Raw genomic sequence first — 22,842 nt, forward strand, 5'->3', positions numbered from 1 at the left:
GTAGCATTGAAATAAAACACAATTATCACATTGGTAATGGTTACATATTTAATAAATTGATTTTTAACTTAATACAATCAAAACATACCAACCTTTGATTTTGTGTTAAACCTTTGACCCCTATGAGATTGCCCTCCTCTATGATAAATTGAATTGCAGCCAACTCATCGTAGTCTAGTTTATCAACAACATACCGACCTTCCAACACATTGTATTGAGCTTCGTGATACAAAAGAGACAATGTGGTTTCATCGTTAAGCTATACAAAACATAAGAGAAAAAGACACATAAGAGACATAACTATCAAGAAAATGTCTTTTTATAAACAGTGGTTTCAAATTATTTTGGCACATGACCATGAATTTTAGGGAAGAGTGTAAGCTGATCACATGAACATCAGTGTTCAGCTGGTGCTTATTTTATTAACCCTGAAATTCCTTGGTGGAATTTGAACTAAGAATGTAAAGAGCTAAAAGAAATGCCACTAAGCATTTTGTTCAATATGCTAACAATTCTGCCAGCTTACCACCTTTAAGCTCCCCAATAATACTGTGATTAAGTGTGAGATTTAGAAAGACTCAAGTAGAATAAATATTCATTTAAAATGGAAGAAAATGCCAACAGCATTACAAAAGTATAAATTATTTATTTAGAAAAGTAAACTTTACAACAGAGCCAAGACTACACAGATTACTTCTTTCTTGTTGCTTTTAAAGCCATCCTTAATATGATAATACAAGATGGTGAGCTGGCAGAAACATTAGCACGCTGGGCGAAATGCTTAGTGGTATTTCGTCAGACTTTACGTCCTGAGTTCAAATTCCACCGAGGTCAACTTTGCATTTCATCCTTTCAGGGTTGATAAATTAAGTACCAGTTATGTACTGGGGCTGATCTAATCGACTGGCCCCCTCCACCAAAATTTTGGGCCTTGTGTTTAGAGTAGAAAAGAATATGATAAGTAGACATGAAGAAAGTCAATGTATTAAAATCAGCAATTTGTTTTATTCAAGGTTAAGAAGTTTGTATCAGACATGACAACCCAATAGAGGACAACCCAATAGAGGACAACCCAATAGAGAACAACATGTATATTCAGGTCAAAAAATTTGATCATTGAGTCTTCCAAGAAATATTTCTCACAAATTAAGAGAGGCAGAAAAATTATGAAATGCGTTTGTTTATTATAATGTGAATATATGTATCTATGCATCTTTTTGCATGTGTGTGTGTGTGTGTGTGTGTGTTACTTTACAGAGATTAAAGGGAGATAGAATGAGTGGGAGTTAGAAAGAAAGAGAGAGTAGGTATATGTTCATGTGCACTGAATGAGAGAGAGAGAGAGAGAGAGAGAGAGGGTGTAAGCATGTTAATAATATGCTTGGTTGGTATCAGCTTCTTGTAAATCATTTTCTATTACAATAACTTTCTTCTTTACTATATAAAGCTCCAAAGGAGAGGTTGCTGAGAAATTGCTGACCAGTGCTTATTGGCCAGTTATCACCAATGCAAAGAGCCAAGCAGACTTTCTTTTATATGGAAGTTTACATTTTGATGTAAATTTATACATATAACAGATTTGGTCAGCTGAAAGTTGCATTACAGTTTTTGTTGTAGCAGTAACTGATGGCCACTGGAATATATATATATATACACACACACACACGAGTGGTCAAACAAAAGAAAAGGGGCACTCAACACATCTAGTAGGGGTTACATGTATCATTTAAAACTGCTTGATTTAGTTCCGTGTTACTTTAAGTTTCGCAGGCTCCCTAATGGGATCCTGACACCTTCAGGCTTCTGGAATGATTGATCAGGCTCCCATTAGGAGCCTGCGAAACTCGAAGTAGAATAGAACCAAATCAAACAGTTTTAAATAACACACACAAACACAGTGTGTGTGTGTGTGTGTGGATGGGTGGGTATGTGTACTTTTGTCTTGACATCACATGTTGGTTATAAATGAGCCTCGCCACAAAGTATGGACGGAAAACAATCCTAATTAAATGTTAGAAAAAAAAAAAAAAAAACAGAAATGGACTGGGGATGGGGAGTTGTGAATATTTCAGTGTAGATTTAAATGTGGAAATGACTTGTAGAAATAAATTCACAGAAAAATCCAGACTCTTGAATGGCTGACTAAACTTACTTTCATTTCCTCTTCTTTTGAATAAAACACATTCCTTTGTAACATCAGCAATGGAGTATCTGGAATGAAATACAGAAAAACAATGTAGCTGTTGACACAGTATATCTAGGACAACATTATCCAATGTGTTTGTTCTACTTTTAAGACTGTAGGGTGTTGTATAAAGGAGATTTAGTCATTATTTCTAGCAGATTGAGCAACCTCATAAAAGCTCTCTCATTGGTTTGCTGTTTTTTCAGAAACAATGCTGTTTAGTACTGAGCTATCATCAAAGCCATTCTAGCAATGACCATCTAGTCTTTTTGTAAGTTCATATTTACATTATCCGCCAGTGGCATGTAAATAGCACCATTTGAGCGTGATCGTTACCAGTGTCGCTGGACTGGCTCCTGTGCAGGTGGCACGTAAAATACACCATTTTGAGCGTGGCCGTTGCCAGTACCGCCTGACTGGCCTTCGTGCCGGTGGCACGTAAAAGCACCCACTACACTCTCGGAGTGGTTGGCGTTAGGAAGGGCATCCAGCTGTAGAAACTCTGCCAGATCAGATTGGAGCCTGGTGCAGTCATCTGGTTCACCAGTCCTCAGTCAAATCGTCCAACCCATGCTAGCATGGAAAGCAGACGTTAAACGATGATGATGATGATGATGATGATGATGAATGACTACATTGTCCATTTTCAGAAAATAAGTTGACATTTGAGGGAGATTTGGCTTCAGAAGTTGTGAAAATTACTAAAAGGAAACACCAAATCAAATCACTTTCTATTATCAAATTGTCTGTAATCAATAAAGCATTAAAAAATATAAGACTGTAATCCCTTCATTCTGAAATTTAGAGAATGTAGCTGCTGCCAAAATACACTAATGCATACCGATGAGACTTATGTGCCCCATCATATCTTCTAGCCTTGACTATAGTTAAGCTTGAACTGTTAGATTTAAAATGGGGGTTCACATATTTTTATTGGGACAATATGAATTAAGAGATTTGGTAACAGAACTTTGGATTTTATAATTAACCATAGTGTCAAATAATAAATAAGTTAATAAATATATGAAAAACCAATATTCGCTCACCTCTCAACTTATATTCTGCTTTCTGGTCAGTATACAGTTTACACAGCTCTTGCCATTGTTGAACAAGGTAGTAAGGACGGTGATTTTTCTTTAAGCGAAGTTCTAGGATTTAAGTGGTAGTAAAATAAAAAAAACATAAATAAATCATTAATGAATTGAAAACTTTAAACTTGAAAGTTTGCGGAATATTATAGTTCATGAATATTTATGTAAAATAAACTGTCGCAGGCAATATGAGAAAGAATCCTGAAAGCAATATGAACAAAATTTAGATTATTGACATTTATTAAAAACATCTTTTTTATCCACGTAACAAACATTTCATTCAATTTACAATGGAGACAAATAGTAAAATATTCATAAGTTTCAATAGTGAACAAGAATCAACTGAGGTCAGTAATTAAAAAAAAAAAAACAGACAAAACACTGATTGACCAAATAAAAAAAACAATTAGTTCAGTAAAATTACACCCTAATTTTAATTGAATCCAGAAAGATGAAAAGCCAAGTCAAACACATTGAACACTTAAAAGGCAGATGAATGTCACCTGCATTTTATAACCTGGCAAGAGTGCTTAGCAATAGGAAATTACTGAATGATACACACCCTCTAGAAGCCTTTGAAGGCTGCACCCAAAACAATGTGCAATATGAGCACGTGTTGCATTATGTTTTTCCTTCACCATCAAATACTAAATTCTCTAGAATAAATTTTTCCAGTGCTCTACCATGTCTATGAAACTATTGTTCCTTTAAAGAGAGAAAATATTCTTACTTGTAAATCTCTGCCTAAGATACCACAATGTGGTTTATTCTCATTAAACTCCTAACTCAGGAACGGCAATCACTATTCACTTAAATTTTAACAACCTGCCATCATCATTTTTTATCAAGTTTGCCACAATATAAAAACATTTCGTCACATCGTTATTGACTTATCCTCTGCACATCTTCTGAGATATTGATGGAATTCCCTCACTAGGTAACCATTACTCTGAGATATTTACTCAAGCAGTTTTCACATTAATATTCAAAAAATTCTGGTATGTTTTGCAGGCAATTGATTTATTGTACCATGAAGAATCATACTGAAAACATTTAAAGAGACTCTAATATGATTCGAAAATCCTAATAATAGTTTCTACCATGGGAGCAAAGTCTGAAATTTTGTGGGGAAGGGTACAGTCACTTAAATTTACCACAGTCGTTGACTGGTCCTTATTTTATTGATTCTGAAAGATGAAAGGCAAGGTTGGCTTCAGCAGAATTTAAACTATGAATTAAAGATGCGGAACAAATGCTGCAAGATATTTTGTCAGACACTAACAATTCTGTTAAGCCACTGTCCTAATGAAGTCTCTAACAATAATGATCTTTAGATCTCTAAATAATAAAGAACAGCAACCACACTGACACACTACTAGAAATAAGAAAAACCATCAACAACATGACAGCATTCCTTTCTTTATATGGTGCCGGAGGAAAGACTCAACTCTTACAAAAGGAACAATTCAGGAAGTCAGCAGAAGATCATGGAAATAATATTGAGTTATCAAAGGTTGAATGATTCAAGTGGTTTAAGCATGGAGTTGTGCATAAAGCACCTACAGAAATCTGCAGTTGCTGGACCTCAGAAAGTCATAAGAAGTTGCAACATGAAGTACAGCTTGTGACAACAATAAATAACTAGAGCAACATAGAGAGACAAACCAGCTTTTGAAACACATTTACCAAGTGTGTTTGTTGCTATGGTCCCATTACTTATTTGTCTTTCTCTTTCTAATTATCAGAGACACCAATAAATAAAGTGATGTTTTTTTTTGTTTTTTTAACAAGTAAAGGAGACGCAATCTCTTATTTACTAAGTTTTCAAGAGAAGAACTACAGACATTACCAAACTAATGAGAACACCAGCTACAAACAGAGATTTAACAAGCAAAAGGGACAAAAGAAAGATCCAACAAATACTTACCAAGTGATGGGGACACTAACCACAAAGAGAAAACATTCGCAGCTTCTGGGGGAAGTTTCTGTTCCTCTTGGACAATCCTGAATAGATCTTCAGTTTGTGCTTGTTGACCATTATTTACTTTCAATGGGATGACAGTCTGGTCTCTGAGGTAAATACAGAGCTCTAAAACATCTGAAACTAAATTTGATCATTGGATAAATATGGTAGAAAATATAGAAATTTTATTCTCTTAATAAAAGTTTTAATTACCCTCTTCCTTCAAAATCCTAGTTAGGGTGCCAGCCTACAGACTAAAAGATTAAAAGTTCATAGACTATCAACATTATTCTATAAAACGGACATTGAACCACAAAGGTTTCATCAGCTTTCAATACTGAACTCAATAATCCTTAATGTCTAACTGGAAAAGAAATATATTCTAGCAGTGATATTATTATCTAGATCACATTAAAACTGGTGCCTTAATGGTTATTCCGACAGTTATGGTTGGACCCTAATAAATTACTAATATTTTATTTTACTGACATGAATGAAGAGAAGTGAAAATTAACTTCTAGCATGACGAGTACCAGAAATAATTAACTCAAATATTAAACAGACTTAAGTTAGCTCCCTTGTTCCACTCACTACTTTATACTGCAGACGCAAGTTTACAACCTTTTGCAGGAAAGAATCATTAGACACCAGTACTTTCATCAGTATGTGGAGGCACATGGCCTAGTGGTTAGAGCAGCAGTCGAGGGATCGCGGGTTCGAATCTCAAACCGGGTGATGTGTGTGTTTATGAGCGAAACACCTAAAGCCCCACGCAGCTCTGGCAGAAAGGTAAGGGTGAACTTCTGCTGACCCTTTCACCACAACTTTCTCTTGCTCTTTCCTTCTACATCTAGCAGCTGACCTGTGTCCCGTCCAGGTGGGGAACCTATATGCCAATAAAACCAGAAAACAGTCTCTTATGAGCCAGGCATGGCTCAAGAAGGAACAAACAACAACAGTTTCTTTTGACAAACTGTTAAGTAATGGGGATGTAAACAAACCATCACTGGTTATCATGTGGTGGTAGTGGAGGGTAGGGAGATCACAAACACACACAAACACATGACAGGATTCCACACAGTTTCTATTTATAAAATTCACTCACAAAGCATTGGTCAGCCTGAGGCTACAGAAGACACTTGCCTAAGGCGTCATGCAATCGAGTGGTTACAAAATGAGCTTCTTAACCACACAGCCCAGCCTGTACTTATGATGAGGTTTCAAAAATCATGCATTTTGTAAACAATAGCAGTCATTCACTAGGTTTCCAATGAGTCAATCAACTGGTTAGTAACATTTACGATGTCAAGCATGACAAGGGAGTGTCTGTGGAATTTGAGCGACACAAAAATAATACAAGGTATTTTTATTTAACTCGGTGGTTTATTGGTGCTTTTATTATTTTTTTTGTTGATGTACAGATTGGTAAAAGATGCACACAAGTATTGATGACAGGTATTAATAGCACATCCATTAAACAATAACAATTTATAACAGCAGCATGTAACCTCAAATATTATTAATTGTAGGTGAGAAGTAATGTTTTTAATATTAGTCCCTGATAGTCCAATTGGCTTTTTGATTTATCAACTCTCTCCACACACACACACACACAAAGGGATGAAAAGCAAAGTTGATATTGGCAGGAATTGAACTCAAAACGTAAAGTGAAGTAACCAAATACCATAAAGAATTGTGTCCACCACTCTACTACTTCTGCCATCCACTCAGTAATAGTTTTTTTGACTATAGGCACATGTCCTGAAGTTTTGAGGAGAAGGGGAAATTGATTACATCAACCTCAGTACTTGTCTGGTACTTAATTTATCAATCCCAAAAGGATGGAAGACAAAGTTAACTTTGGCAGAATATGAATTTAGGATGTAATGAGCCAGAAGAAATGCCACCAAGTAATTACATGACTGGTACCTATTCTATCAACTTCAAAAGCATGAAAGGCTAAGTTGACCATGACAGGATTTGAACTCAGGCTGTACAGAGCCAGAACAAATATTACAAAGCAGTTTTTCTGAGGCTCTGATTCTACCAGTTCCTCTCTCTCTTCCAGGGCCATATCTACAGGCATTAGCAATCATGGACCTAATCAAAGATGGAAGATTCATGATTTTTCTTGGGAAAGACCAGGCAATAATTTCTTACTGTCTTTCGTTCATTTATTTACTGTTTACTCAGCTGGTCTTCTGCTCTCCTGAACCTAGATGGGGGATTGGTTGACATGGCATCAGTGCATGCCCACACATCAGCGAGTCTGTGTGACATGTTTAGGACCAGCCCTCCTCTAAATCCTGTATACCTTAGCCACATAACAAACATCTACTTCTTGACCATGTCATGCTATGCCAAAGTGGAAGCTGGGAGTAAGGTGACTAAGGACTAACTCCATTTCCCCATCACAAACTTCTGAACCCATGAGCTGGAGCTTCACCATCATCATCATTTAACGTCTTCCTTCCATGCTAGCATGGGTGGGACGGTTTCACAAGAGCCGTCCAAGTCAGAAGCCTACACCAGACCTCTGTAACTGTTTAGGCAGGATTTTTACAGCTGGATGCCCTTCTAACACCAACCACTTAGCAGAATGGACTTAGTGCTTTTAACGTGGCACAAGCACAGGCAAGGTCAGTAGTGCTTTTTATGTGGCCCAAGTACAGACAAGGTCAGTTTTGGCAAGGTTTTTACAGTTGGATGCCCTTCCGAACACCAACCACCATTAGATGCAATTTACCCAATACCCAATATACTGACAATAGTAACAACAATGATCAGCTTATAATGTTGCATAAAACTGACAGCAAACCAAAGGTCAATATCCATAATAATATCTTGGGCCACGATCCTTGTACTCTTGAATTTCATGCACTGCAGCACCAGCCTGTAATCATAAATGTACTGTGCCAGCTCTGTTGGTCTCCTTTTCAGATTCTCAATCTTAAAAACCAATTGCACACTCACATTTGCTCTGACATAGTTAATGGAACAGACATCCTGTTACACATCAACCAAGGTACTTTCCTACTCCTCTTTTTAATGCATATGGAAAAGTTCTCAGATGTTTAAAAACCAGAAGTAAGTCACCTTCCTCTTTCCTGCATAAATTCTATCGATAAGGAGATATGCTCTTTTGTGACATACCATTTCAATGCTATTTTGCCTTTTCATGTATTTAATTGCTCTCTAGCATTTCCTTTTGGCTTGCAATGATAGCAAAAGAGGAGTTGTTGTTGATGTTGTTGTTGGTGGTGGTTGTGGTAAGGCTTTTGTTATTATTTGAGCTAGTGTTTTTACTAGTTTCTTTTGTATTTGTCAAAATATAACTGTGTTTATAATTGTGTGTCAGTTATTTTTTTTTCATTTTAATTTGAATTAAAACCATAAAGACAAATGAAATGCCACTAACCATTTTGTCTGGCGTGCTAACAATTCTGCCAGCTTGCTGCCTTAATAATAATAATAATAATAATAATAATAAGTGTTAACTGGAATGACTCGTGTACTGAGAAGAGCATTATCGCTGTGAAAACAACATCCATTCATGAATTTATTTATTTATTAATTTTTTTAAATACATATTTTACCTGTGAATTTGCATGTGTAATCTGGGAATGCATACAATGAGCTTCTCTGCCCTAGGTGTACGGAAAACACTCAGCAAGAAATGGAAGAAAATTTGAAGAAAGAAAAAAAAAAATAATAATAATAATAACCTTTTCTGTTATAAGCACAAGACCTGAAAAATGTTTATAGGGGGGTGGTGGGGTAAGTCAATCACATTAACACCAGGACTCAACTGGTACTTATTTAATTAACTAAGAAAGATGAAAGGCAAAGTCAACCATAGCAGAATTTGAACGCAGAACGTAAAGGTGGAAGAAGAAATGCTGCTAAGCAGTTTGACCAGTGTGCTAACAAATCTGCCAGCTTTCCATCTTAGTAAAAGTAATAATAAATAAATAAATAAATTATTAAAAAAACTATATAAATTAGTTAATAAATAAATAAATAAAAATAATGATATACTACTATAGCCTTGGGCCAACCAAAGCCTTGTGAGTGGATTTGATAGGAAGAAACTAAAAGAAGCCCATTGTATGTATGTATGCTTGTATGTATGTATTCTTGTATGTATGTATGATTGTATGTATGTATGATTGTATGTATTTGTGTCTGCATTTGTTCCCCACCCCCACATCCATTGACAACTGGTGTTGGTGTGTTTATGTCCCCACAACTTAGCAGTTTGACAAAAGAGACCGATAGAATAAGTACTAGGGTTACAAAGAATAAGTCCTGGGATCGATTTGTTCAACTAAAGGCGGTGCTCCAACATGGCCACTGTTAAATGACTGGAACAAATAAAAGAATAGGTTTTATGGTAAGAATGTCCTACTCACCTTTTGGCCCACTGGATGCTTGTAATGGCCCTCCTAAGATTGCCATTCCACTGGTGGAAGTATCTGATATGCAAGCTGGAAAAAGAAAAGAAAAGAAAGGAGATAAAAGTGTTGCTGTTTTTATTGTTGTTAAACATAGGGAGACCTATGATCAAAAACAAAGGATGAAGTGCTTATGATGGACTACAAAATCATGAGACAACAGACAGAGAGACTGAGGCAATGTAGGTATCAAATTCAGGTGATTTGATACACCTGTTTGAGGTGCAAATAGAATTAACCTTTTAGTGTTCAGATTACTCTGTTAAATGTAATACTTTTTCACTCAAATTGTTTTGAATTAATCATGCATTATCTTATAGCTTTGAGGTTTCAATGATGTGATTGTTTATTTTTAGAATGTCAATGTAGGTGTGAGAGGCTAGATATCGCCAGTTTGAATATAAAACATGTAGAATATCTGGGCCTGATATGGCCGGTTTAAAGTACATAGAATTCTGTGTATAACCAGAAAATAAAATACAATGATTAAAATCCCTTGTAGTGGATTTGAACTTGTGACTTTTGAGATGAAAATAATGTGCTACATCTACTCAGCTACTTTGATTCTATGTGACCTATTAATTGGATATTTTATCTGTTACTTTGTCAGGTCATACTTGAGGATTTCTGTCTTGGCTAGTACACTCTGTATGCATGTGTGCTTGTGCCCAGTTGCATCAGCCAGAAATATGTGCCTGTGCCTGAAATTTCAGGTTACATGGTCTGCTTCTATTGGACTATGAGTATACAGAGGTTGTCTACCAAGTATTTGTACATGGACCAGATAGAGTTAAAGCGGTGGTTTTGGAGTATTAGTAGCTAACGATTTGAAATTAACTGGTAGGGTGTTTCTTTGATGGAACCAAAACAACAGATCAGCTTCCCTGCTGATGCATGCAGATTGTTGCAACATATGCAGCTTTTCACAGAGGCAAAGTTAGCAATTATGAGCTTCAGGTAAAGTGAGGTAGAAGGAGCCATGTCAAGGATGCTCCATGTGATTCTAGGGAAGTGGTTTCTTTGGTCCCAGAGTTTCCAGATGAAGCAAGATAGGGAGGTTGAGTTTTTCCATGCACATTAAGTAATATATATGTTGTGTGAACATTCCCTTGAAATCATTAGCTATTAAACATGCATAGTTTCTAAGGATACAATCAGGTGATGTGATGGGTATCTATAAACCACAGCCTTTGAGGCTTGAGCAGTTGCATGTAGGGGAATTAGGTGTGGTCAGCAAAGGTACATACTCATTTTAAACAGATAATGGAGTAAGGAACAGAACTTCAGCCACACAAATTGTTTAAAGACACATGACATTGGCGTAGTAAGGTTTTAAACCATGTACTTCTATACTAAATGCACATTGTAGGAGAATATAGCCAATCCTTTTCTCTTTAAATAATATGTAATAGGAATGAATTACTTCAGATACATTTTTCTAGCCCTGACTACCCTCAATCATCTTGAAACAATTCCATTAGTTTTCTAACTTAACCATCCTTAAGAATCTTGGAATCATTCAAAGTTTTCTAACTTGGCTATACTTAACCATCTTGGAACCATTCCACTAATTTCATAACCTGGCCATCCATAACCATCTCAGAACCATTTTACTATTTTTCTAGTGAGAGATATTGGCTGAATTACAGAGAAACAGGATAAATGACAACATGGATGTCATTTATGAGTGAGCCTTAAAACAAAAATGAATTAAATCTAACATCACAATGTCCAAGAATAACATTAACAAACCAAGTAGATAGACATATTCCTAGTAAATATTTTGTCTTCCTGGTCTCTTTTTAGAAATTCTTTTTAGTACAGAGAGAGAGAAGTACCCATATCCTTTTTTAGGGTCTATAAATCTGCTGTGAGTGAAGGATGATTTTCTCAAACCAAAGACTTGGCTTGAATCTGGCTTGCCAACAGATAGGTTCTGCTAAAAGCATCCAAAAACCGGTTGATGGTGTTAAACAGAGCAACAGATTTAGTTCCCCCTACCCACCACAAGCAGGCTTTGGTAGGATATGAACTCAGAACACAAAGAGGTGAAACAAATAAACAAATCATGATTTGTTATAAACAAACCCTACATGTTACAAAGTTTCAGTCATTAGAATCCCTTTCAAGGGTTTTAGTTTATCATATTCACCCCCAAGTACTTATTTTGCTCTGGTATTGAAATATATCTTATTTCACTGATATCTGTTTATTGACATAAAGAGACACAGCTTGACACCAGTCTACACCAACACACTACACATAAGAACTTTCTACACAGTATTTGTCAACTAAATTCCACTCAGTGCATCTGCAGTAAAAATCACTTGCCCAAGGTGCCATGCAATAGCACCAACCTTAACCACACGGCAATATCTGCACAATTATGCAACCAAATATGAACAGCGTACAAGCAATGCTATACAACAAAATTCATCGACCATGACCTACAATACAAACAATAAAAATAACACTTGTTGACCCAGGTTTTATGAACAGTGATGTAGTATGAAGAATTTATATTATAGTATGAAGCATTTTTACTTTAAAAAGTATGTGAGTGAGAAGTAGTATCTTCTCAACAGATTAATTCCCAATAAAAAAGAAAGAAAGAATGGTCTGTTTATGCAGCTCACATCCATCAAAATACACAACTACTACTACTATAGAATGATGAATCAAAGAACAATATACATAGAAGTAAATGTTAATAGACAATTTAATTTGAGTAACATACCCACTGACATCTATGAACCTGTTGCTCTTTTTCATATCAAAGTGAGGCTTATGTTTACAGGAAAAAATCATAGCATGAGCTCCAAATATCAAGAAGTGTTAGACATATACAATTAATGTGTATTATATATCCAACACAAAGGCTGTGAGCTGGCAGAATTACTAGAGCTTTGGAAAAAAATGCTTTGTGGTATATCTTCTGGTTCGTTATGTTCTGAGTTCAAATCCCTCTGAGCTCAACATGCATTTTATCCTTTCAGAGTAGTCATCAAGTACTGGAGTTAATGGTATCAACAAATACCATACCCCTAATTTCTAGCTTTGTACCTTCCTCCTCTTCCCCTTTTCTATCCCTTGACTGCATGGTCCTTGGGGCATCCGTTGATGATATCGCTACCAGACTTCATTCAGTCTTCTGTGAGTCAGCAAAATTGAGGCCTGCCCAGTCTTTGATGTTAACCTGAGCAACAACTGATCCAGTAGGGGTTCTGGTCTGGTTGTTACCATCATGAATTTATTGGCAAGTTAGCTTGGTAGTGCTCATTCCTCCCCAGGTTGTTAGCCACAACTGTACGTTTCTACCAAAGACATGCCAAGGCCCCAAACACTTAGCCATTGACCCAAACAGGTTCCTCTGCCCTGGCCAGTCACTCTTTGGGAAGACTTACTTGAAGTCTTTCACCTACTGGTGCAGTTTAACACCGCTTCATCACTTGGGTTAGCCCCAAACACTTAGCCATTGACTTAAGCAGGTTTCTCTGCCCTGGCCAGTCACTCTTTGGGAAGACTTACTTGAAGATTTTCACCTACAGGTGCAGTGTTAACACTGCCTCATCACTTGGATTAGCCTAACAGCAAAAGTGGGGTACTGGCGTGTGGTTCTAGGAAACATCAAGTGAGAAATTAGGAGTTGAATGAGAACCAGTGATGCCTGTCCACCTGACCATCCCTGGCAAGGTGCAGCAGTCAGATAACAAACGCGCTATCTCTATTCAGAATCCCCTACACCCTTGTGCCTAAGAAACAATTATATATCTAACACAAACTTGCATCACAAGATACACACAAAATCTATAGAATTTTTTTCTTTTTTATGCCAACACCTAAATTGAAAAACTTTGAAAATGTATGGAAATGAATAATAATCAAGAAAGAATATATAGTGAAAATAAAATAAAAGAACCTGCTGCAGCAGGATTTGAACTCTGAATGCAAAGAACTTCAACAAAGACAGCAAAGGTATTTAACCAATGCTCTTAGCAATTCAGTCAATCCACTGCCATTTTAAATAATTAGTTTCTAATTAAGGGACAAGGCCAGAAATTTAAGCATTTTGTCCAGAATGCTAATAACCCTTTCTACTATAGGCACAAGACCTGACATTTTAGGGGACGGGGGCCACTCAATTACATTGATCCCCGTATTCAATTAGTACTTATTTTATCGACCCAAAAGACTGAAAGGCAAAGTTGACCTCAGAATGTAAAGACAAATGAAATGCTGCTAAGCATTTTGTCCTGTGTGTTAATAGTAACAATAATAATAATCCTTTTTAATATAAGCACAAGGCCTGAAATTTGGGGAAGAGGGATAGTCGATTACATCGACTCTGGTGCTCAATTGCTACTTATTTTATAGACCCCGGAAGGATGAAAGGTAAAGTCAACCTTGGCAGAGGCGAAATTCCACAATGCAGTTTGCACGGTGTGCTAACGATTCAGCCAAAATTACATCATAAGTATCAATTAGTAAAATAAATTTTAAAATGTATAAGTAAACTGATCCACATAAAACATGTTATTTTTTGTAATCTATTGGAGAAGATTACCTATGATTTCCACACAAATGTCAATTATTTCTAGAGCAAATTATCTTTGATTATAAAAAAAAAAAACATACACAAAAACACCCCAAAAACAATGATATAAATAAAACATGACATTTGAGCACAAAAAAACAAAAACAAAGATTTAAAAATAAATAATTCTCTCAATATTATCTAACAGTAACTAATAAGATGGTAAAAATGACTCAGAAATATCTATAAAGAAAAAGAATGAATCAGAAACTTATTTTAGTATAACAGGAACTAGTTGTCATAGGTGTTTATGCTGTTACTATTAGTCATGTAAAATTATATTCCTTCCTCTCAACCACCCACCCACCCAGGTAATTTGGAAACATGTTTTATTACCTCTGCCTTAACGAAGGTGGGGGCATTGTTTTCAGACGTATTTGATTGTTTATTTGTCCGTGGACAAGATATCTCAAGACCTGCTGGATGGATTCAGATGAAATTTTTAGGGATGTTTGGCCTCGTGACTGGAACAAACTGATTAGATTCTGGGATTGATCCAGTACTTGACAAAGATTCTAGATTATTTTTCCTGCATGTATATATATATATATATATATATATATCTATCATCATCATCATCATCGTTTAACGTCCGCTTTCCATGCTAGCATGGGTTGGACGATTTGACTGAGGACTGGTGAAACCGGATGGCAACACCAGGCTCCAGTCTGATTTGGCAGAGTTTCTACAGCTGGATGCCCTTCCTAACGCCAACCACTCAGCGGGTGTTAAATGATGATGATCATTATCATCATTTAATATCTGCTTTCCATGCTAGAATGGATTGAGTGATTTGACAGGATCCAATGAGCTGGAGAACTGTGTTGAACTCCAATGTCTGCTTTGGCATGGTTTCTGCTACTGGATGCCCTCTCTAACAGCAACGACTATAAAATTTACTGGGGACATTTTTTTTTGTGACACTAGCATTAGAGAGATCTCCACAGAAGCTTCTTACATTATATAGGAGTGAGTGGGAGTAGATAAAGACGTTGGTGGTTAGGTGTAAGAGCATATTCTCCAGGTACATGAAGGTGAGTGTGAAAGAAAATATGGACTAAAGCTCAGGAGTGGGGATGGACAAGTTCATAACGGTGTAAGTAGAGAGTGACAGGCGGTTAGAGATGGTGGCGGGTAAAGGTTAATATAGTGAATGATGTACCAGGGTAGCAGTGTGGTCAATGGCAAATGTCAGTAGGGGGGGGGGTGAAGTGGAAGAAATCTCTCAAAGTCAGGGTGAATATAGGAAGAGCAGAGAGCAGCAGTATAATAAACCTAGATAGATAAAAAGATAGTTGCTTAAGAAAATAGTTGCAGCAGGAGAGAGATAGATAGATAGATAGATAGATAGATAGAGAGAGAGAGAGAGAGAGAGAGAGAGAGAGAGATGTACAGGGAATGAGATGGAAATCAAAGGTACATGGTGGTGGTTATAGTGAGGGACAAAGGTGGGTGGGTTAGCTGTTGACAAATGTGAAAGGTGGTTGAGAGTGGAAGCAGATATATATAAGGTATGGCAGCATATAAGTGTGTGTGCGTGCATGCACATGCGTGAGTGTACATGTATGTGTGTGTGTGTGTGTGAGTGTGTGTGCGTGCTTATGCGTGTGTGTACACGTGTATATTTATACATTTCTGCTTCTGAAAAATCATTGGCTGTAAGCAAGTGACATCATTGTCATTTCCCTGACTACGCTTTCAAAGTTGAGTGCAATAAGAGAACCTTTACTCGAAAAACAGGTTAAGGTCGACTTCAACAATATATTCATCTAACTCATGCTAACTTGGAAAAACACACGTAAAAATAAAAAGAAACAAACAAAACAAACAAAAGAATAAATAATGTTGGATGTGGGTGAATATATCAATTATTTCTTTAATTACCATTGTGTGCATATGTGAGAAAGATCACGGTTGTGTGCATAAGCAGTTTCAGATCCAGTGCTTCTGTGCAGTAATTTGGATAAGTCTTCAACCATGAAATATGAAAGATATATACTGATGATGATAGTGATGGCGATGATAGATACTACTAGTGGAAGCCTGTCAGAGTTACTAGAGTTATCGTTCCTGTCCTTTGAGGCAGTCGTAACCCATCACCTAATTCACTACAACCATCTAGGGCTTGGGCGCGCCTCCAGTGGGGTTCATTCTACTGGATACATGCAAAGTGGGTATCCAGTCTACTCTGGGATAGCCTCCTTCCTTCCTTCCTTACAGCATTCTCAGAGGACACGAAAAAGGTCATGGGCATTGCCCTTCCTCTTTAAACTAAAAGGATAAATTTTTTTATTTCTTCAAATGTGTATATGTGTATTTACGTACACCTTTGGCTGTACATATATGCGTATGTATATATGTGTATATGAGTATATATACACATACACACACACATGTATCCTGTACACAAACACATACATACACACAAATACCAGTATAATATCAGCAAGATAAGCATAAAAGGCGGCGAGCTGGCAGAAACGTTAGCACACCGGGCGAAATGCTTAACGGTATTTCGTCTGCCGCTACGTTCTGAGTTCAAATTCCACCGAGGTCGACTTTGCCTTTCATCCTTTTGGGGTCGATTAAATAAGTACCAGTTATGCACTGGGGTCGATATAATCGACTTAATCTGTTTGTCTGTCCTTGTTTGTCCCCTCTGTGTGTAGCCCCTTGTGGGCAGTAAAGAAATAAGATAAGCATTTAAAGCATTGAAAAATCAAATATAAACACTAGAAAGTGGTGGTGATGAGAACTAATGTGATGTTAATAAGTCCAAAGCAGTTAAGTTGTTGTGTGGAAGGAGTATATCTGACAATATTTACCAGAGTAACAAGACGGTGAGCTGGCAGAAATGCTTAACAGTATTTTGTCTGTCTTTACGTTCTGAGTTCAAATTCTGCCAAGGTCGACTTTGCCTTTCATCCTTTCAGGGTCGATAAATTAAGTACCAGTTACGTACTGGGGGTCAATCTAATTAACTGCACCCCCTCCCCCCAAATTTCAGGCCTTGTGTGTAGAGTAGAAAAGAATATTTACCAGAGTAACATATACAAACCAAGATACATAGATATGTATATAGTCTCTCAGTTTTCAACAGGCACCACCATCAAGGGTCTTTTTAACTGTTTATCAATTTGACCTCATTTATTTCAGTCTGACTGGCATGAATCTTAAAGGGCAGTAACTCCAAATAACAACTGAACCAGACCTCGATGACCTGTTCACTCTATGGCAACATGGAAAGCCAATATAAAATAATAATGCATACATATAGATTATGGAGAAGCCTCAACGACAGTATAAAATCAACAAGACTGAACATGCAGAGAATTAGTCATGTATAAAGTTAAGAGACATTTACTACATGCATGTAAGGTGTTTGTGCGTAGGTAGACAGTGTAGAGAGACAGGGGTAGGAGCTATGTAGACTTTCAGTTAATTGATTGTTGTTGATCAAACAGATCTATGATCAAAAAGCATTCCAGGCCTGATCATCCCCTACTTTTCACACATGCGTGCGTGTGTGTGTGTACGGAGAAAGAAAGAGAGAGGAAAAGAAAACTAAAGATGAGAGATTGTTTATATGCTATTTAGTGACATTATCTTGAGTATGTTTCATTAAAACAAGGTGATTATTTGTTATGTTATGTAAATTAGATAATGAAGACACTGGCAAATCATCAGAGATGTGTAGTTTCCTTACATAACATAATTGGACTATTGAAATGTTGGCAGAATTAACCATCATGGTTGTGTGGTTGAGGTATTTGCTCAACAAGCATGTAGTAGTGAGATCAATACTACTCTGTGGCATCTTGGGTTTGTGCCATCTAAGATCGCTGAAGGCTGACCAATGCCTTGTCAGTGAATTTGGTCAAAACTTGTGGCAACCCATGTGTGAGTGTAGATACATGCACATACATACATACATACATACATACATACATATATATATCTGTATATATCTACATATTTACTATATATATCATCATCATTATTTAATGTCCGTTTTCTATGTTGGCATGGGTTGGATGGTTTGACTGAAAACTGGTAAGTTGCACCAGGTTCCGATCTGATTTGACAAGGTTTCTATGGCTGGATGCCCTTCCTGATACCAACCATTCCAAGAGTGCAGAGGGTGCTTTTTACATGTCACTGGCATGGGTGCCATTGACCTGACACCAGCATCAGCCATGACTAGGGTCTCACTTGGGCCCCTTTTCTGGTGGCATGAAAAAGCACCCACTACACTCTTGGAGTGGTTGTTAACAGGAGCCAGTGAAGTAGAGGGTTATATCATGTTCCATTGTCTGCTTTGGCATGGTTTTTAATGCTGGATGCCCTCCATAATATCAACAACTTTACAAGGAGCACTGGCAGCTTTTTTCATGGCATCAATAACAGTGAGGTCACCAAAAAATTCAGAAGTCAAGATCACTCAATTGAGTAGGGAAATTGTACTGAGGGAATGGCTTTGTCCCAAGTGATGGGAGGTTAAAATATGATAGAGGGACAAAAACAGCTACCTTGGCTATCCCAGTTAGAAAAAGTGAGAGAGAGAGAGATACAAAAGTTGGTGATGAAGATGTGTCAGGATGTTCCTCAAGTCACAGGGAGGTGGATGTTAGTGAAGTAGAACAGTGGATTAGACAGGGTATGTAAGTATATTTGGGAGTGTGCCAAAGGTGAGTATGAGACAGAAAGAACATTTCAGATCTAATTTATGTTGTATCATCATCATCATCATTTAATGTCCGCTTTCCAGGCTGGCATGAGTTGGATGGTTTGACTGAGGACTGGCAAGCCAGGAGGCTGCACCAGGCTCCAATCTGATCTGGCAAGGTTTCTAAAGCTGGATGCCCTTCTTAATGCCAACCACTCTGGGAGTGTAGTGGGTGCGTTTTACATGCCACCGACATGGGGGCCAGTCAGGCAACATTGAATGGTGCTTTTTATGTGCCACCAGCACAGGTGCCAGTCAGGCGGCACTGGCATCGACCACGCTTGAATGGTGCCTTTTATGTGGCACTGGCATTGATTATGCTCAAATGATGCTTTTTACATACCATATATATTGTTTAATTAATTCTTAAGCATTTAAAGCAGTCATGTCTGGCCCAAAATATTCTACCTGTTTTATGCTCAAACTGACTAGATTCAACCTTTCACACCTACCCTATAATGTCATTCTAAAAATAAACATAACTTTGAAATTTTGAAGCTATGAGATAATGCATGATTAATTCAAAACAATGGTAATAAATAAGCATTACATTTGACAGTAATCTGAATGCGAAAGGGTTAATAATGAGCTGTTAAATGCACAAATATCCAAATTAGACTATCCACTAATTTGCCAGCCTAATTTATGACTGGTTTATTAAGCTACTGGTGATGAAGCCAAGTACTTCTCTGAAGAGCAGTCAACAAATCGGGAAACAGTCCATCAAGAGAAGCCCAGGTTTTGTCAGTATATAAATAGTATAGAATAGAATTTGATTTATGGTGTGTTGTATGTGTATATGTATGTGTTTTTGCATTTGTCTCTCACAGCTCGAAATTTGTTATCGGTTTGTTTGTGGCCCCCATAACCAAACAGTTCAAAAAAGAGAATGATGGAATAATTATCAGACTTCAAATAAGTACCAGGGTTGATATCACAACAAAACCCATCCAGGAAGTACCCCAGTATAGCTGCAGTCCAATGACAGACAAATAAAGAATAAATAAATACATGTGAGAGTGAGTGAGAGAGTCTGTCCTTCACCTTTTTTTTTTTTAAAGAAGGTAGGGCAAGTAATTAGACAAAGGTCTAACTGTTATTTCTAGCATCTCCAGCCATCACATAGATACTCCCTCATTGGCTACAGAAGTTCCAAGTTCCTGGTGCAATGAGGTAACTCTAGTGAGTAATACAGTGAGCAGCAAAGGAGTAGTCAATGAGTAATAAGAGGAAAAGCACTCAGTAGTCAAGGAGTAGGTAGCGTGTAGACGGATGCTGTCAGTGAACTAGTGAAAATTCAACCAATTAGGGGGAGGGAGAGAGATTTACCTCCTGAATAGGATCCTGTGATGTGAGGGCAATAGGTCATAAGAGACCAGCAAGTTTACACCTTACCACAAAAATGTATGAGAGAGAGAGCCATGTATGGATTAGGCGCAGGAGTGGCTGTGTGGTAAGTAGCTTGCTTACCAACCACATGGTTCCGGGTTCAGTCCCACTGCATGGCACCTTGGGCAAATGTCTTCTATTATAGCCTTGGGCCAACCAAAGCCTTGTGAGTGGATTTGGTAGACGGAAACTGAAAGAAGCCCGTCGTATATATGTACATATATATATGTGTGTGTGTATTTGTGTGTCTGTGTTTGTCCCTCTAGCATTGTTTGACAACCGATGCTGGTGTGTTTATGTCCCCGTCACTTAGCGGTTCGGCAAAAAGAGACCAATAGAATAAGTACTAGGCTTACAAAGAATAAGTCCTGGGGTCGATTTGCTCGACTAAAGGTGGTGCTCCAGCATGGCCGCAGTCAAATGACTGAAACATGTAAAGAGAGTAAAGAGTATTTGCTTCTTTGGGTCCATTGCACAGCACCCCTTAAGCAAGTGTCTTCTACTATAGCAGTGGAACGGGCAAAGCCTTGTGAGTTGAATTGGTAGACGGAAAGTGAAAGAAGCCCACCGTATATTATGTGTGGGCGTGCGCGTGCATACATCTATGCGCGATTCTTTGTATTTGTCTCCAACCACTGTTGGTTTGTTTACCTACCTGTAATTTAGCGGTTCAGCAAAACAGAGGTATGAAATAAGAACTAGGTTAAAAAGTAAACACAGGGGGTCAACTTATTTGACTAATCCCATCAACACGGTACACCAGCATGGCCGCAGTCCAATGACTGAAACAAAAAATTATATATATATATATATATATATATATATATATATATATGTGTGTGATAGATAGAAAGGACCTAGAAATCCGAGGGTTTACCACAAGCAGCACTTACTATCCGCACACTATTGAAACAGTCGTAAACAGTGGAAAGAATTACTGCAATAGCAAGAACTCCATTTATCTATAAGCTTTTAAAATACTATTTTTATTTACAGAATTATATATATATATATATATATATATATATATATATATATATATATAATTCTGTAAATAAAAATAGTATTTTAAAAGCTGATAGATAAATATATATATATGCATACATACACACACACAAAGACAGACAAGCCATAAATACAACCATGTATACATTTGAGTGTGTACATGTATTTGTATATAGAAAGAGAGAGAGAGAGAGAGTAAAACGAGTGAGAAAGTGTGTTGCCAGCTGGATAGCCAATACACGTATAATAAACCTATGGGCTTAACAAAAGGACGTAAAGCAGGAAATATTGTAACAGAAGTGTTCGCACACACACACACACACACACACTCAGACCCATGTAGATATAACAGCACTTAATATATGTACAAAGAGATATATGCATACAAGATACCATACAAATATTATGCATACATATGCGTGTATGGATATAATAGACACGTACGCAGCACACATTTATACAGAGAGAGAGAGAGGGGGGATGGTGGAAAAACATACACGCAGGTAGATAGACATGCATCGATGAAAATTTTAAAAATGCATATACAGTCTGTGTGCGTGTGTGTATCAGGTTACATGACTGTGTGTGTATCAAAAATCACAAGGCTATGTATGTGTGTGAGCATGTATATTGTCAGACAGGAACTTTTTAAGTTACTACCTGTGAAACGTTCGCATAACCATATATACATTCGTACGTAGACGTGTGTGGAGCAAACTGAATAGACACTGTCAAACACTTGCATACACAAACACTGTCTTGTGACTTGATACAAACATAAATAGGTTTTACATATACAATGTCAGCATGTAAAACACACAGCAAACAAAATAAAGTATTATATACGCATATGTGGAGCGGTCTCTACATACGTATGAGAATTCATTTTTGCATAACTGTTCACATCACCTAATGCGTACACACACAAACAAATAAAAAAGCACATTTACACACACATTAAATCAAATGTACCTTAAGTCTTGTGACTTTTTAACCAACTTATTGCTACACAGAAAAGAGAAATATATCATAGATCACACATATACACATGCCTAGACAGGTATCAGAGACGAAGGTATACATACGCATTACAAGGTATTCTAACCGTGGTAATATAAATTGAAATACACGTATAGACACTAAGAACAGACAACTAAAACGTGCGCGCACGCGCACAAACACACGCACATACACACACACACATACAGATGAACCAAAATATTTCAAGAGCACTTGTTTGGCAAGTGACTTTGATAAGAGCGCGTTAAAACAAACATCGCAGTTGAATTGTTTTAGCTGTTTAAAAACATACAAATTATCAAGCGCAAAACTACAGATTAATGCACCTTGCTCCCATTAACTTATTTCATCCTGAGTTTCTGGAAAATACACATTTTTGAAGATGAAAATTTGCAAACAGGTTTTCAACGGTGTA

General features: G+C 37.2%; 1 protein-coding gene across 30 annotated transcripts in view; it reads right to left on the reverse strand.

Moving 5' to 3' along the window:
- Window positions 1–22,842, reverse strand: part of LOC106876309 (putative FERM domain-containing protein FRMD8P1) — a 154,291-nt gene that overhangs the window by 15,738 nt on the left and 115,711 nt on the right. For 25 of the 30 annotated variants that reach the window (XR_016241392.1, XR_016241398.1, XR_016241396.1 and 22 more), the window contains 5 exons: window positions 9,652–9,726; window positions 5,204–5,380; window positions 3,232–3,333; window positions 2,153–2,211; window positions 93–259 (listed from right to left, as the gene is read on the reverse strand). Coding sequence is in view for 11 of the 30 variants with exons in the window: in XM_089350473.1 (XP_089206599.1) it covers window positions 93–259; window positions 2,153–2,211; window positions 3,232–3,333; window positions 5,204–5,380; window positions 9,652–9,726 (580 nt within the window). In the remaining 19 variants the exon portion in view is untranslated. Of the gene's footprint in view, window positions 1–92; window positions 260–2,152; window positions 2,212–3,231; window positions 3,334–5,203; window positions 5,381–9,651; window positions 9,727–16,171; window positions 16,257–22,492; window positions 22,595–22,842 lie in introns of those variants that run through there. The other 5 variants (XR_016241402.1, XR_016241406.1, XR_016241401.1 and 2 more) reach the window with 4 other exon arrangements.

This window comes from Octopus bimaculoides, chromosome 4 (assembly GCF_046866305.1).
Source record: "Octopus bimaculoides isolate indiv1 chromosome 4, ASM4686630v1, whole genome shotgun sequence".
NCBI classification, from domain to species: Eukaryota; Metazoa; Mollusca; class Cephalopoda; order Octopoda; family Octopodidae; genus Octopus; species Octopus bimaculoides.